This window comes from Merops nubicus, unplaced genomic scaffold (assembly GCF_000691845.1).
Source record: "Merops nubicus isolate BGI_N331 unplaced genomic scaffold, ASM69184v1 scaffold11217, whole genome shotgun sequence".
In the NCBI taxonomy this organism is placed as follows: Eukaryota; Metazoa; Chordata; class Aves; order Coraciiformes; family Meropidae; genus Merops; species Merops nubicus.
Genome location: NW_008619676.1, coordinates 5,421 through 20,878, shown reverse-complemented (window position 1 = coordinate 20,878; position 15,458 = coordinate 5,421). Strand labels below are relative to the sequence as shown.

The 15,458-nt window shown below is 44.3% G+C and overlaps 1 protein-coding gene across 1 annotated transcript in view; it reads left to right on the top strand.

Annotated features, from left to right (window-relative positions):
* The window catches only part of LOC103776375 (CUGBP Elav-like family member 4), a gene marked incomplete at both ends in the record, with an annotated part of 51,925 nt that extends 36,801 nt beyond the window's left edge, over positions 1-15,124 (top strand). The window contains 4 exons of the mRNA XM_008943884.1: positions 7,288-7,353; positions 7,688-7,690; positions 8,914-8,994; positions 14,981-15,124. Coding sequence (XP_008942132.1) covers positions 7,288-7,353; positions 7,688-7,690; positions 8,914-8,994; positions 14,981-15,124 — 294 coding nt within the window. The remainder of the gene's footprint in view (positions 1-7,287; positions 7,354-7,687; positions 7,691-8,913; positions 8,995-14,980) is intronic.
* Positions 15,125-15,458: the final 334 nt, after the last annotated feature.

Below are 15,458 nucleotides of genomic sequence, written 5' to 3'. Positions count from 1 at the left end.
GCAGAAACTCATGTTTTAGGAACTGAACTGAGACCATTGATTCATTTTCCTTTGCTCAACAAAGAACTATCAGGCAGTAACCAATTTCACCCATTGCTAGCAGAGACAGGATTCAAACTCCTTCTGTAATTATTATCATTACCCAAGCTAATTTTGTAGAGAAGGAATTGCAGGCATGCTAATATGACAGCCTTATGCATTAGCTTGTCAATTAGCTAGCAGCACTGCTGATGGGCAGGCTGCTGCTCTGGACCCACCAGGCCAGGAGAAGTCCTGATCATGATATACACCATCCATTGGCACCAGACAGGATCAGGACTTCTTTTGTACAGGCAGAGGGGACTAATTTCCTCCACCCCAGTACACACCCTGACATTTCAGCCCTGAAAGATCCCAGGTGAGACAGGTTTAGAGAGGAAGTGAATCAGGAGAACAGAAAAAAGAGTGACCTGCCTGCACCTGTAGAAGGTTCAGGATGAAAAGCAAGCCCCACAGCATTCAGTCCAGACTTACACCATGCCCTAGAAATGTACCTGGCTCAGCAGCCCTGAGGCTAAGTTACTTACTGTGGGAAATCTTTGTCTGTGCTGTGTTTGTCCACCCTCGATCTCTGGGTGAGAGCTTTCCTGCTCATATTTTGTATCAGCAGTTCCAAAACTGCAACAGTGAGCACCTGAAACATCATTATGACTAGGAAGCGTTTATTTGACCCATTTGTAACAATCTGCCATGTGCCATAAACCACGCTTTACTGGTAAAATAAATAAGTGAAGGAATGCACTCATTAAAAATATAATAACAAGTTGCCATCTTCAATTGTAGTCTAAGCTACTTTAATGATGCCATGTACTTCCAACAATCAGGCTGCAGTCATAATGAATGAGATTGTTTAAGGCAGTTGTGGGAGCCTTTCCAGAGCCAAAGTGTTTTCTCCTCTGATCTGGAAGAAGGTGTAAATACAAATTAGGCTCTGTGTTGATGTTTTCAGAGACAACTAAGTGAGTTAAGACCTTGAGATTTATTTTTAAAGGTGACTTAAAGGAAGCTCACCAAAAATATGGAGTTTAGAGTGCCTTAATAGCTTTTAAAACCTGACCCTGACTTAGGTGTTTATGGCCTTAGGCAAAGGGAGGGAGTTCTGGTCCTGACTGTTGTTGAATTAGTTTGTCACTGTGGCCAACCACCTCCACAGCTCTGCACTTCTGAGTTTTTTGTGTCTTTCTTGCTTTATCCACTGGAAACTCCTCAGTGCCAGGCAAAATTTTTATCATGCTTTTGCACAGCACCTATCTCAACCAGGGCCTGATTAGGTATGGGGCTTGGGTGCAGGACTATTGAGAAAATAATAAAGATTATCATGATTTCCAGGGATGAACTACACAAGTTTTATTATAACCCCATATGTTGTCCCAAACAAGCATTTGCAATACCTGGGCATGCTACCAAAAGGGCTTTTCCAGCTCATGGGGTGGAGCAGAGGGCATAAATACCCTGGATTTCTTGGCTCCTTTGGTATGTAGGGCAAGAGACAGTGGGACATGTCTTTGACTGAGTGGGGTCCAGTCCCTAAGTGGGGAAGCAAGACTATAAAACACAGGATCAGTCTCTGTTTTCTGCCAGATCAGCACATTCTTTCTGTTATTGCAGTTATTGTTGTGTCTGAATACCTAATTAATTACAACAGTAAATGCTGGCTTCTTTAATCACAGCATCAGCTGTCCTAATCAATCTTAATAATATGGAATCTGTACTATGGCACCCATGAATTTTAATCTACATAAATTTCTTAAGACCTCTTGCAAGCTTGTTGTACGAAATGATATAATTATGGATATAGATTAGGGCTGTAGAGAGTGATTTAAATTGGATTTAAGGAGAAGGTGAATAGAGCCCTCCCACTCAGTTATTTATTTATTTATCTTAACATAGATTTTCACATAGTTTTTTTTTTTTTTTTGCTATCATTATTTTATCTCCCCCCACTGACTGAACACTGCTGCATGTCTTTGATTGCCCTCCTCCCCCATCTATCCTCCAAGAGGTGATAGTGGCAAAGCTGCAGCTCTTGGTGGGAGAGATTTAAAACACTTCTGGGATAGTGAGAGGAATGAGGCAGAGTAGAAAGCTGTGGATTTAGGTGCTGACACATTTTTGTAGACCTGTGCAAGGAACAGCACTCCAAAATGGAATGTAATGCATGGAACAAAGCATGTCTGTCCAGAAATGCATGAGCAATCAGAAGCAGGGAGTGAAGGGGAAATTCAATAGAGGTAAGGTTTGCTGACTTCTTCCACCAAAGTGAAATCCCAGGGTGTCTTAGGGACCCAAAATTTGCCAGACCTTGCTTTTTCCTCTCAGGATCACTAGGAAACACAAGGCCTCTCCAATTTCAGAAAGCAGGTTTCTTTTGCTTTCTCTTGCCCAGAGCTGGGATGGGGACACTGTCCCATACCCCACTGAAGGGGATGGAGGGCCAGACAATAACCATCATTCTTTTTCTTTACTGCCCTGACTGGCTTCAGTGAAGCTCCTCCTGATTTACACCCCTGACCACCACAGCAGACACCAGCCCACCGTCCCCTACGACCACTGTCACCTGGAGCACCTATATAAGAGCTCATCTTGGCCAGACACTGCAGCTGGGCTACTGGCATCTCAAGAGGGGTTCTTTCTAGAACATCACTTAAACTGATTTTATTTATTTCTAACGTTGTGCTTCACTCTGCCACCGACACCCTTTACTCCTCTGTCGAAAGCTAAATGTCAGGCCTAACACTAGCTGAATGACCCTTTAAAAAGCTGGATTTCAATCTAGAGACATATTAGTAGTGAGAAAGCTTCTTGGTGTTAATTTTAAAGCATTGGTATTTCATGCTGACTTGGGAAATCATCCTTAGTTTTTGGCATCAGGCAGAGGATTTGGAAAATGACATTAATGGATCTACTTTCTTTGAAGGACTTGGGAGTAATTTCTTGACTTCTGCCTAATGAATAAGTGCTGCCTTCGTTAAATTTATATTTATGGCCATATAGTAGGTCATTGGCTTGTTTTATGTCTCCAGGTTTATGGAAGGTTATCTGCCATGGTCACCTTGTGGCATCTTGGCTAGGATCATCTTGCAAAGAGACAATTGTACCTGAGCAGGATTTTTCCCGTGGAGATATGGAAATGATCAGATTAATATAGAGACAATGTCTGGGGATAAGGCTCTTGCCCTGAGCTGCCAAATGAAGTTACTATTAGCATCTGTTTTCACAGTACACCTTTAGTTTGCCCTGGCAAGGCCAGATCCTTAGCTTCTGCAAAGCAGCAAGGCTACATGGACTTCAGCAAGGCTGACATGATTGACAGTTGTCCTTTGGTCTCTCAAGATCCTCTCTGCTTCTTTCACTTCACCAGCTAATCCTCAGTGTATACATTATATCACATTTAATCTCTTCAGTGTCTGTATGTTGGACGTAAGATCTCCGTGAGTCTGACCACAAGGAAAACTATTCCAAACGTTATCTATGGGCACACTTGCAGAGACAGTCACCAGCACGTCCAAGGTCTTTTGATAGTGTTACAACTTAGACACATGTTAGTTCTGGTCCAAAAGCCCCTTTAAGGTGTTTTATGATACCCATGTTCCTCATCTAGTGTCTCTTACATCCTTACAGCTCTTACCAGCCATTACTCAGCTATTTGCCTTCTGGGCCACGGTGAGCTTGCATCCTGGCACAGACAGCTTGCAGGGGACCTGATGTCTGTTCCCAGCACTGCGTGTCCGTGTTCAGCTAATATTTGCAGTAAGAGAGATGACTGGCCAGCTGGATGGGGAGAAACCATGGCTGAGACAGGGTAACTTTCCTACCTTAGCAGGGCATGATCTGTGTGAAGGCCACAGGGGCGCACACCTTATTAAGTTATGTGTACCTTGTGGAGGAATAAAGCAAACTTTTATCACAGTCTTCTTTTGCTACGACACAGAAATAATTCCCCACATCACTTTGTCTCCACATCACTTTGAGTTTTAGTACATGGTGTACTCCAGCCTACAGTCACATATAGCCCCTGGGACAGATTGGCTCTAGATCACAAGCCCCTCATACCTATCTGCCCCTGTAGAACTTCTCATGGGTCATTGGTACATAGCAGGGCTGCCACTTTACTGAACACAGCTCGGCCACAACTTCCTCAAATGTCTAAGTCATGTCTTGAGATTTCTGGATCAACAGCAACTGTTGGCTTCACCACGCTGCAGCTTGGAGCACAGGCAGTTATGCTCTTGGCTAGGTTTAATTCATCTGGCAGAGAAGCAACATGAAGATATGCTCATGGCTGCCCAAGCTACCCTGGCTTTGTGTCAGCGTACCCAGATGGCTCTGGAGTCTGTGTCCCTGTATCTTCACAGGCCATGTTGGCCAGCATGGACACATCCACTACACTGAAGCCACATCTTCATTTGCTGAATACATACACTCTCTGACCTAAGTAAGATGAGTTCTTCAGTGAGAAAAGGTCATCACTGTTGTTCTTAAGAGGTGCCAAGTTAAATTCCTGCAGGTGACTCACCGCAACTGCTTTTCCCTAACATCTGGGAAAAGGTATGAGCCTACAAGTAACACAGAGAGCACCAAGACAGGAGCTGATGCCTCCTCACACTACCCAGTCATACGGTCCAGGGATGCTTTCAGCTCACTCCTTTCCAAGAACATCCAGGAATGGCTGGCTCAGTATTAGGGTCCCGTCTGTTAGACCAGCCACTTTGCACCTTCCTTACCTATGAGTAATGGATTCCCAGTTTGGAGCAAAGCTGACTGGAACTAGGAAAGAGTCTTCTCAATGGCTTTGTGTGCTGCAAGCCAGGAGGAAATTCTTTTGCAGGATCTGGGGCACAAGGCAATACCCTGAGAAAGAAATAGCCAGTTAGATCTCGCCCTTGCTAACAGGTCATTAAGAATCGGGAAAATAATGAACTATAAAATCTCTGTGTGGGAGAGAAAAAGGCTGTATTTAAAGACCTGTTGTCCCAAACCTTTTAAATAGAGCATTTGTCCAGTTTTCATCTTTAATCTTAAAGGTGAACCATAAGTTTCAGTGTATATTTCCTAAGCAGGATGGCTTAGTTACAATGGACAGGGTGTGACTCCAAAGGCAGGCAAGGTATCTGCAGAAGGAGTAAGGAAAGGAGATCTGCAGTGCACCAGGTGGTCACATTCAGGACATAGATTCAGCTATAGCTGGGAGAGTGGGCAGTTCCCACGTGAGTCCAGTCAAAGCAAGGAATGAAGAAAAAGAGCACAGTCAGATAGGTGCTGCTCAGTGACTTAACCCATATCAACAACGAGGCAGTCATTGCTTCTTGTCAGCATGTCAGAGAGAGAATGAGTATGCCCGAGTCCAACCTCATCTGGAGAGGAAGGAAATGCCTTGAGTGTAGCTCCTGAATAGTGGAGACAATTTCTTATTCTTGCTCTATAAACAGACGTGTGCAAGCAAGGAAGGGCTGTTGTCTTTGGGGCAGAACAGGTAGATCATCTCCTTTACTGCAGAACTGCAAGACCAGAGTTGTCTTACTAAGATTTGCTCTTTACTGCATGTCCCCCCACCTTCCTCAGCAGATATCTTCTGCCTTACAGGACTTGGTCAAGTTTTTATGATCCATTCTCCAAAAGGGGTGCAAGTTCTGATGCATCAGCCTTTAATTCAGTTTTCTTCAGGAGTAGTATGTTCAACATTCTGCTTTCAGGGGAAAACAGTTTTGAGCAGAGGTTAAAAAGACTAGACTTTAGTTGGTTCTTTCATCAAGAAGGCCAGGAATAATTGGAAACCATTTTTATATTTTCCAAGCATCCCTCCAGTTTCCTGGGGCATCTACTCTTTAAACATAGACCTTTACATCTCCCACAGGTTTTAATGTATTCTCCTCATGTCCCTTTTTGAGGGGTGAAGATCCTTACCGTAAGGCATTGCTTTCCCTTTACACATGCACAGATATTTGAGGGACTTGCCAAAGGTGAGTTGGAAATCAAATAAACAAATTCCAACCTAATTCTGCAATCCCACTTATTTCTTCCTGTAACTACCCCATCCTCAAAATTCTTGTGATCAGGTAATACCCACAAAGAAAAAGAACCTCAAAGCCTTAGCGAGTTAGTTGAGTTTGACCCTTCAAAGTTTGATCTCCTCACCATTCCTCCTTGTATTTTGGGGCAAAAAGATTTGCAAGCTTCCATCCATCTTTGCAGTTAAGGTTCAAGCTGGTATTTGCATCTTTGAGAAAACACTGTCCATATTCCCTGGGTCCCTAACACTCATGTTCTCCAACCTCCCCCACATTTTGGCATGCTGTGTCTTTCCTTGGATAGGTCAAAGACACCAGATTTCCTTCCAAGAGATCCATGCCTTTGCATCCTCCAAGCCCTTGTCTTTAGCCACATCTCTGTGCTTGTAGGAAAGAAGGTGGGATTGAAGGGGGAAAGTGGCAGCTCACCAAGGGATCATCCTGCAAGTAAGAAGCCAGAGGGAATGTGTAAATGTAGAACTGTGCAGCACCAATAAATACAAATTAAACTCATAACAAGAAGTGAAATATTAGGGCCAAGGTGACATTTGGACTGGAGGTTCAGCCAAGCTTTGCTTTAAATATTTTATTGCTGCAGATAAAGAAAGAGCTTATCCAACACGTTTCTCTCTCTGTCTCTTTTTCTGTCCCTATCAACCAAAGGGAAGGGAAAAAAAAAAAAAAAGTCTTAACTAGCTTTGGTTGTATTTGAGCTAGACTTCAAAGTTTCACAAAAATAAACAGTTTTAGGAGGGAGGAAAGCACACTTGTAAAGAGAGAAAATGTGCTTTGAAGCCAGCAAGGGACTGCACGCCTTACACAGAGATACACAGCATCATCCCTGGAGCAGACAAGTGGTGTCCCTCTCCCCTCCAAGCAGCATGTCCTCTCTCACAGGGGGCTGCCTGGCAGCAACACAGTCCTTCCAGGGATGTCGGGATGGCAAGAGACACTGCTTTGTTCTCTTCTCCTTCCTCCTGCCATGCCCCTGTTGTTTTCTGCTCTGATTGAAAGTTTCATACGACTGTAGCTGCCACTGAGATCTGAGTTTGCACAGCACCTAGCACAGTGTCAGTCCTGGCTTAAGATGAGGGCTTTTTGGGGTTATTACTGCGATGCCAAAAATTTGCATGATCAGAGGTGCGCTCCATAATTTAAGCTTGGGAAAGGAGGGGAGAGGTTTGTTTGCCTTCTGCTCCAAAGTCTCACTTAATTCCTTCTCTTTTTTGTGTCTCCACAGCACAAAGCCCCACTGCAGCAGACCCCTTGCAGCAAGCCTACGCTGGAGTGCAGCAGTACGCAGGTCGTTAGTATTAACACTTTCTCCCAATAAACCTTTCCTTTCTGTAGAGCCTTTAGTCTCTGAACACACCCAAGGTGTTTCGGGGAAGGGAGGCGTTTGCTGATTACACAGGCAACCTGCAGGTCACAGACTCTCAGATAAAACCTGCATGTTTTGTGAGAACAAAAATAAAGCCCAGGGTCTTCTCTCATTGAGGAGGCAACCTCCTCCCTTTCCTGAGGAAAAGGCTCCCACCGGCCTGTCACTTGGTGCAGCTTGGCAGGATCAGGTCCAGTTTGCTTAGCATAGTGCAAAAGTGAAAAAAAGAGGTTACTGATTTGGAGGCCACTTCCTACAGCCGGTCTCCTGGGTGCTGCAGGGAGGTGAGAGGATAACCAGACCCTGCAGAGCCACTGCTGCTGTGCCTGGCCGGGTATGGTATGTCTGCATACACCCATATTTTAGGGTACGTTTACACTGGTCATACCCCAGCATGTTAGTCAGAGGCTTGCTTAGGAGTTATACAGACTTACTCCGGGCTTTCCAGCAGCCTCTTCCGCAGCTCCCAATGGGTCACATCACCCTGTACACTGAGCAGCTCCTTTGCAGTTGATGGACTGACACCAACCAAAGTGACCTGGTGCAGACCATGACCTCACCGTGTTCAGCCTCCCCTCACGAGGTGTCCATGGCCAACATTGCGAGGAAGCTGCCACCCCAAAGTCATTATTTCCTGTGGTAACTGGAGCAATCATGGGCTCCCGCTGAGGGATGGCTATTACCTCATGTCAGCACTGTATCTGGAAACTTAATTTAATTCTCCATGTAGGGCTTCATTTGCCGGTGTTTTAGTTATTGTCATTTATTGCTTGTGAGGCTTGATAGATGGGAAGCAGCTCAACCCTTTGAGCTGTTAATTAACCCCTCTGCACACACATGGCCCCTATCCCCCTCTCTCTGGGCTCACAGGCGACCCGTACTCTGTATTTTTAGCAGCAAGGCACATCATCTACCATCTGTGGTACTGAATGTCTCCCCTTGTCTGCTTGGTGGGGGAGTTGAGGTGGGGAAAATTGTTTAATTGCTGCACACTGTTTCCACTGTGTTTGTGTGAGAGAAAGGAATTCTCTATGGACATGAAAGAAAATGTATATCTGAGAGGGTATGTGCAAACGTGCCTATATAGTTTGTGAACACATGAAGGTTAGAGTAAGGGAGGAAATGCACGTGTGAGCCTGTGGATTAATCAGACACAGGGAAACTTGTGCACGTGGTCTGTATGGGACGGTTACGCACCTCTGCTGGGAGGGATCTCAGCAAAGTCCCCTGTTTACACTGTGTGGCTGTCCCTAGTGTTACTGCTGATGAAGCTGAAGGGAGGGTGGGTGATCAGGACCAAGTGGCATCTTCTGAAGCATGACTTTTGTGCTGCTGCCACATCTCAGGTTGCACAAGATGGCCCTCCATAGAGCCAAAATGCAGAGGGAAGGGTTGGCTCGAGCTTGGTGGTTTGGAGTGAAAGCCCCTTGTTACCCAGCACTGAAAACTGTCCCCCTTTCTTCTCTCCCTTTCTCTCCCCTATAGCTGCTTATCCTGCTGCTTATGGCCAGATTAGCCAAGCGTTCCCACAGCCACCTCCCATGATTCCACAGCAACAGAGAGAAGGTGAGTAAATGAACTATCCCTCTTTCTGGCCCCTGCAGGCCATCCACACCACATTGATTCCCCTCCTCATAGGTCTGAAGAGTATCCATTAAATGCTCAAATGCTTTGTATCCCTGGTCCACTGAGTCTTTCTGCCATTTCCATATGTAGCATAACATCACTGGCACTAACAGAAGTTTGCAGGACATCTTCATGGGGGATTGCTGCTGAGATTTGCTCAGTCCACAGGGAGGGGAGCATGCTGGGGTGCATGGACCATGGAAAGACCTGCTAGTAATATAGGGTGTAACATCCAGTGGTGTCTGCGTTCAAGACAAGCCACAAGAATGTGGACAAAAAAGGAATTAAATTGGAAGACCGAATTTAATAGGAAACAGAGCACTGGTGGCCCCTCATTAGAAGCCGGTAACTTCATTTCAGACACCTACTATTTACCAAGTGAGAACCTGCTATTTAGAGGAGATGATCTAGTTCTTTCAGCCTCCTTTGATAATCTGGAAGCAGAAATCAACCTTTTCAGAGCACAATCTGTGTATCAGGATGAGATGAATTATGTAGTAAAAGTACTTATTTCTTTTATGAAAATGATTGGCTGTGAGAGGAGCCTGCGTTATCTGTTTTACAGGTCTGAACAGCTTTGCTTGAGGCATGAAAACTAAGGAGAGGTGAATCTCCCACTATGGCATGTAAATGCTTTTGGAAACAACCCTGCCATGTAGTGTTCCCTTTATGGATAGTGGTGAGCAATGGGATCCTCAGAGGCAATCCACTCAGGTAGTCCCAGTTGTCTTCCAGGGAGTTAGTCCACTGCTCCCTTCTGACAAGACGCAGGCACTGCTTGCCTAAGTGAGGCATTTAAATCAGGTGCTTCAGCTTAATGTAGAGACCCTCATTTTAAATAATTACATTTCAACTTTTATCCCCTATTAGATCACTAATTCAGATATATTCTATATTATATGTGTTATTATATATATATAATGACATTTAATATTTTAATATGGTGTAACAGTCAGAATGAAATGAATCAAGATTACACTATCAAACTAAAACATTCTGATAGCCTAGAACTACTTTGGGGGAGAAATCTCATTTTGTAAGAAAATTAGAAATGTCGGCATTTCAATCTAATTTGGAATTAATTTTTTTCTGATGTCAGAATTTCCTGGGGAACACAACTTCCAGCTCCTGATTAGCTCTAGTACATGTCCCTGCTGTGAGAACAGATGCACAGACCTAACGTATCATTACAGAGATGTTTCCCCCATGCTGAAGGACTTTGCTTTTTATTACTTACTGGGGCTAGATTAAGCACAGGACAAAATGGCGAGCAGATCATTGCTTAGCAAAGCATTCTGCCAGGAACCATCAGAAGCAAAGGGTAGCTGTTGTGCACACTTTGCAGACCCACTGCCCAGTGACTCCTTTGTTTTCAAGGCTTGGTGGGTCTCTATGGGTTGAGGATGAGTGTCACCCAGTGAACAAGTTATCTCATAACTCCTTGTTCCTTCCTGTAAGCATCTGGTATTGAGGATGTTCTGGGAGCCGCATACATGAGATGCACGACCAGTTCAACTCAGGTTGCCACTCCCAGTGTCCTCTACTTTACTGCTGTGTTTGGATGCTGTGGCTTTCTCTGCTGCTGGCTAGAGGGAGGGTCTTTAAGGCACACCACTCCCTTTTAGCAGAGGGTCAAGACCTTTAAGCATCCCTAACCTCTAACAGGAAAACACAGCAAGAGGGAACTCTAATAATAATGATAATGTTCAGTGCTGAGAAGAGTACTTTATGTTTGCAAGGATGTGCACAAACATTGATTCGTTAATGAACCAGCCCTACCACAACAATAACATTGATGATCACATTGTTAATAACAATGCTAACTCTCTGCTCCTGAATCCCTGTTGGATAACAAGCCGCTTGGCTGCTGCAACGTTCCTGTAGAGATTAGTCATTACTTCCACACGAGTGCTCAGGCTGCCGGCAGCTGACGGGGTGCATAGGGTGGAACAGATCCAAAACAATCAAAGCTACAGATGAAGTCTTGATTCAGGCCATGTCAACCAGGCAAAATTTTAAAATTTTAGGGAAAATTTTAAATGTGTATAGTATTACTCATCTTGATGCAGCTTCTGACACTCAGAAGTACACTTAGGTATTAAAATAAAGTGGTGCAGGCTTGTGACTCTCATTGGTGTTGTGCTCAGACATACTGGACACCAAATAGCAAGCAGAAGAGGGAATGGAATTCCAGGCTCTGAGTATCTGCTGCAGAGATGAGGTGTGCAGCTGACCAAAGGGCTTCGGGCTAACTTCATGCAACCTTATGGGGCAGCTCATTCTTAGTTACTGTTGGGAGAAGAGTCTAGTCGTAGCCTTTCCTTATGACAGTGATTCGCAGTGTTGGGGATGCAGTGATGGGTGATGTCAGCACAGGTGTATGGAGTTTACTCATGCTGACAGTGGACATCCAGGGATAGATTGGGACAGTCCTATGGCTGTTCCCATGCTAAAGAAACAACAATGAGCTAGAGGGTGAAAAACAAGGGCAGAGCAACGGCTTAGCAGCTCAGGTCCAATCAAGCCAAATCAGCATGAACCCACCACAGAGTTCTCTATCATGTGCTTCTGCACTCTCAGTCATGGGTTTTTTCTCATTATCCATTATGGTTTGCCTGTAATCCACAGATCATTCATAAACTGTGCATTCCTTAAAACTTTTCTTTCCATTTTGTCCGAATCAAGGTTATCTGTGCTTCTTTTGTGTTAATGAACAGAAATATCTGTAACATAAAGTCGTAAAACCAAGAGCCATGGTAGATGTCAGAGTAGAAAGGAACCTTGATTCTCTTCTCATAATGTGTCATGGGGGCTATATTTTGAGCTGATTTACAGCCCTTTTGAAAACTGAAGTAAAGTGTGTGGAAAATAATTTGAGTACTGTCTTCAGCACTGAGCAATCAGGTACACTGATCTCCGACAATCTGCTAACTCAGTCCAAAACAAGAGCTTTCTCTTCAGCAAGGTAGTTGGAGTCTTCACTGAGGTTTTGCCATGCCAGCTGTGATCTTCCTCTCACTCCAGTAATCCCGACCAAATCCTTTACTTCACGGCTTTCTGAGCTGAACAACTCATGCTATTGATTTCTTAAAAATATATGTGAATCTACAAAGAATTGGCCATACACATGAATATATAGACTTCCATGGAGTGCCAAGATTAACTTTACCCAGGAAAAAAAAATAAAAATATGGTGGAAGGGCTGAGGAAGATAGATTGAATTCATTACCAGGAGCCTAACTGTGATAGGTAACTTATGGATGGATGGATTTAACAAGAAATTGCTTAAATTCTAGTAGCAGAACTTTCATATGTGAAGAAGTAAAACAAATGAAACAACCCAAGGTTGTTTTTTAATAGCAGGTAGAGTTTTCAGGACTGGAAATTAGCAAAAACCCTCTGTAGTTTGTAACAGAGTGAGTTTGGCCTTGAATGTCTGAATTGGTATGGGAAGCCACAGAGTAGGTTTCCCAGCCACATTTCAGAGCTGAACTGGGCTTTGAGGATGGTCTTTGATTTCTCACATCCTCCCTGGTGTCTTCCTCTTGGTCTCTGAAGGAGGCAAAGCTGATTTCAAGGTGAACTAAGGCCTGGTTGTTCTCTCCTTGAGCCCAGCCTCCAAACCTGGTATAGGTAAAGTTTTGTACCTCCTGGTCTGCCTCATGCCCTGGTAGGTGTTTCTCAGCACATGCAGGCAGAATCCCTACTAGTGCACAGCACATCCAAGACCCCAGGAAATGCAGCTGGTATTTTTTAAAGAATTTGCCAGTTTTACAGAGCAAACTGCTGGCTCTGGTGATGTCAGTGGGAATTTTGCCACTAATTGCAGCAAAGCCAAGATTTTACCCATGCTATTATAATGTGGATCCCAAATCCCACAGCAGAAGTGCTCTGGGGCATGTTCAGATGGAGGAATAAATTCTTCCCTGCTATTCTGGACTGTGGTCTTCTGGGCAGATTTTTCTCAATTCTAACAGACACCTACGGGGGTCAGTGTTTGTTTAACACTTTCAGACTGTTTCACGTCTAGCTGATCGTGCCAATAACTCCACACTGTGTGGAAACGAACTGCAGCAAGGACTGGAGAAGGGATGGTTGCTCAGTGAGGAGACTAAGGAAGAGGCAGACGGGAGGTGGGGGGAAGATGGAAAAGCTTGGCATGAAATAGGGGAGCCTGATTGTGGGCCACTGAGGTTCAAAAGTAATTTAGCTAAGCAGATGACCGGGTGCCTAATTAGTTAATTATCCCACCGTAGCACTATCCCCCCCATTTGGAAGAAACTCTGCTACCATCCTCATGACCTCCAGGAAACGCACAAGATGCAAAGGATCAGCTGTTCTTTCATGACAGTCCTTTTAGCAAATTAGTGGGGAAAATTGTGCTTAGCAAATATTCATTAGGGCTTCATTTTCCATTAATCCAAAAGGAAATGTGGAGAGCCTGTGACTTCAATCACGCTGAGGCCCAGGAATTTTAATGAGCTTTAAATGGGCATCTGTCAGAATCCTGACTTCGCCGTACTTCTCCTGCCAGCCGGGGGGATGAGTAATGGCTAATAAAAGGTGGGAGCATCTAGGCATACTCCTCTCCCTAACAGGAAAGGCAAAGTTGTAATTTGCTGTGTTACGACACCATAATTAGGCCCTGATGAAGAAAACAAGAGTATTAAAAAACCCTTTCCTTCCCCACGCTGTGCCCCAGACATAAATGGGGGAAAGTGGGCTGGGTCAGGTCACAAGGATGTAGGCACATGGGCTGGGAGGAAGGAGGATACCCTCCTTCTGTCTGTCCTCTTACCCTCGAGGCAAGGAGCACACACTGTATCCCCAGAGCTGAGCTGCAGTAACTTGTTAAGGTCAATGCAGAGCTGGGCAGTTGCTGAAAGTACCTTTGGAAGCAAGACCATCTAAAAAACAAACTCTCTCTCCTCAAACTATACTGTTTTCTCTAGTGGACACTGCAAGGGATTTAAATGGTTTGGTTTTGGGTTTCTTTTTCCAACAAAACCACTTGGACACACCTGGTCCCTTTTGACTTTTTCTCAAGTACATCATGCTTAAAAATAAAAGTCACATTGAAAAGTTTCATTCTAGGTTATTTGACCACTCCCTCTTCTGCCCTAAGAAACAATTTCAACAACATATTTTCTGAGGGTCTCTACTTTGGCAAAACTGCATATTCTAACGAAAGACTGCTCTATTGGTATTTTTCCAAACACCCTCTGAAGTGTGTAAGACTATATGTTACAGCACCAAGACAAAAAAAAAAAAGCAATTTCTCTTGTCTAATAATTTGGATTTAAATCCATCTGTAATCTCTCATGCAGAACCCTCCAGAATGGGGGACATGGCCAAACTGCTCAGATCTGGAGGAGTCTTCAGGATGAAACAGCTTGGGGGGTTGAATGTAAATTTCTACAAATCAATATAAGCTGGGGGAGTTGTATATATCTTTCAATTTTTTATCACCATCCTCACACAGATACAAGAAGGATTGTGAAATTTTTGCATGGAGACACTAAGAAGAGGCAAGAGTTACTGCAGGTCACCCAAAACTCTACAGTTTACATGAGATTATAAGGAGCAAAGAAAAACTATGAACCACATAGTTTCATTCTTTTGATTCTTATTCCCCTGTTCTGTCTTTCCATGGCCACATGTGCTGCTGCACTCCCCTGTCCCTGGATTTTATCCTGATGTCTGTCCTGGGAAGGTTAATGAAGTTAGCATAGCCTCTAGGTGACTTTCTGAGTTCCCAGTCTTCTCTTTTGTGTGTTCCTCTGAGAGTCTACAGACTGCTTCCTCGAGGTGACCCTTCACCAGTCAGAGAGAGGGGATGCCAGAGTAAATCTCCAACGTGTGTTTTCCCATATCCTATTTCTCTCCATTCATGGGTCTTTTTTTTTTTTTTTTTTTCTCTCGATAGGACCAGAGGGCTGTAACCTGTTTATCTACCATCTGCCCCAGGAGTTTGGGGATGCTGAGCTGATGCAGATGTTCCTGCCTTTCGGTAATGTCATCTCCTCGAAAGTGTTTGTGGATCGGGCGACAAACCAAAGTAAATGCTTTGGTGGGTAAAGATAACAAAACAATTAGATTCATCTAGGAAAGGGCTTTCTCTGAATACCTTACCTTTCAAACTGCTTTCTTTCTGCTTAAGCTTTATGATTTCTCTCAACTTACTCCTGTCAATACTTTCCCCTTTCCCTCTCTCTCTCTCCTAATCGTCTCATGCTCAGAGTCGTGTGTGCTGCTTAGATGTGAAGGTTTGGCATCTCACCAGCAGTGAGGTGCTGTGGCTGCTGGTGGTGGGGTGGAAAATATCCCCCCCCTCAAAAGGGGAAGTGGGGATGATACAGAAAAGACCAAAACACCTGCAACAAAATGGGGAGGGATGGAGGGAT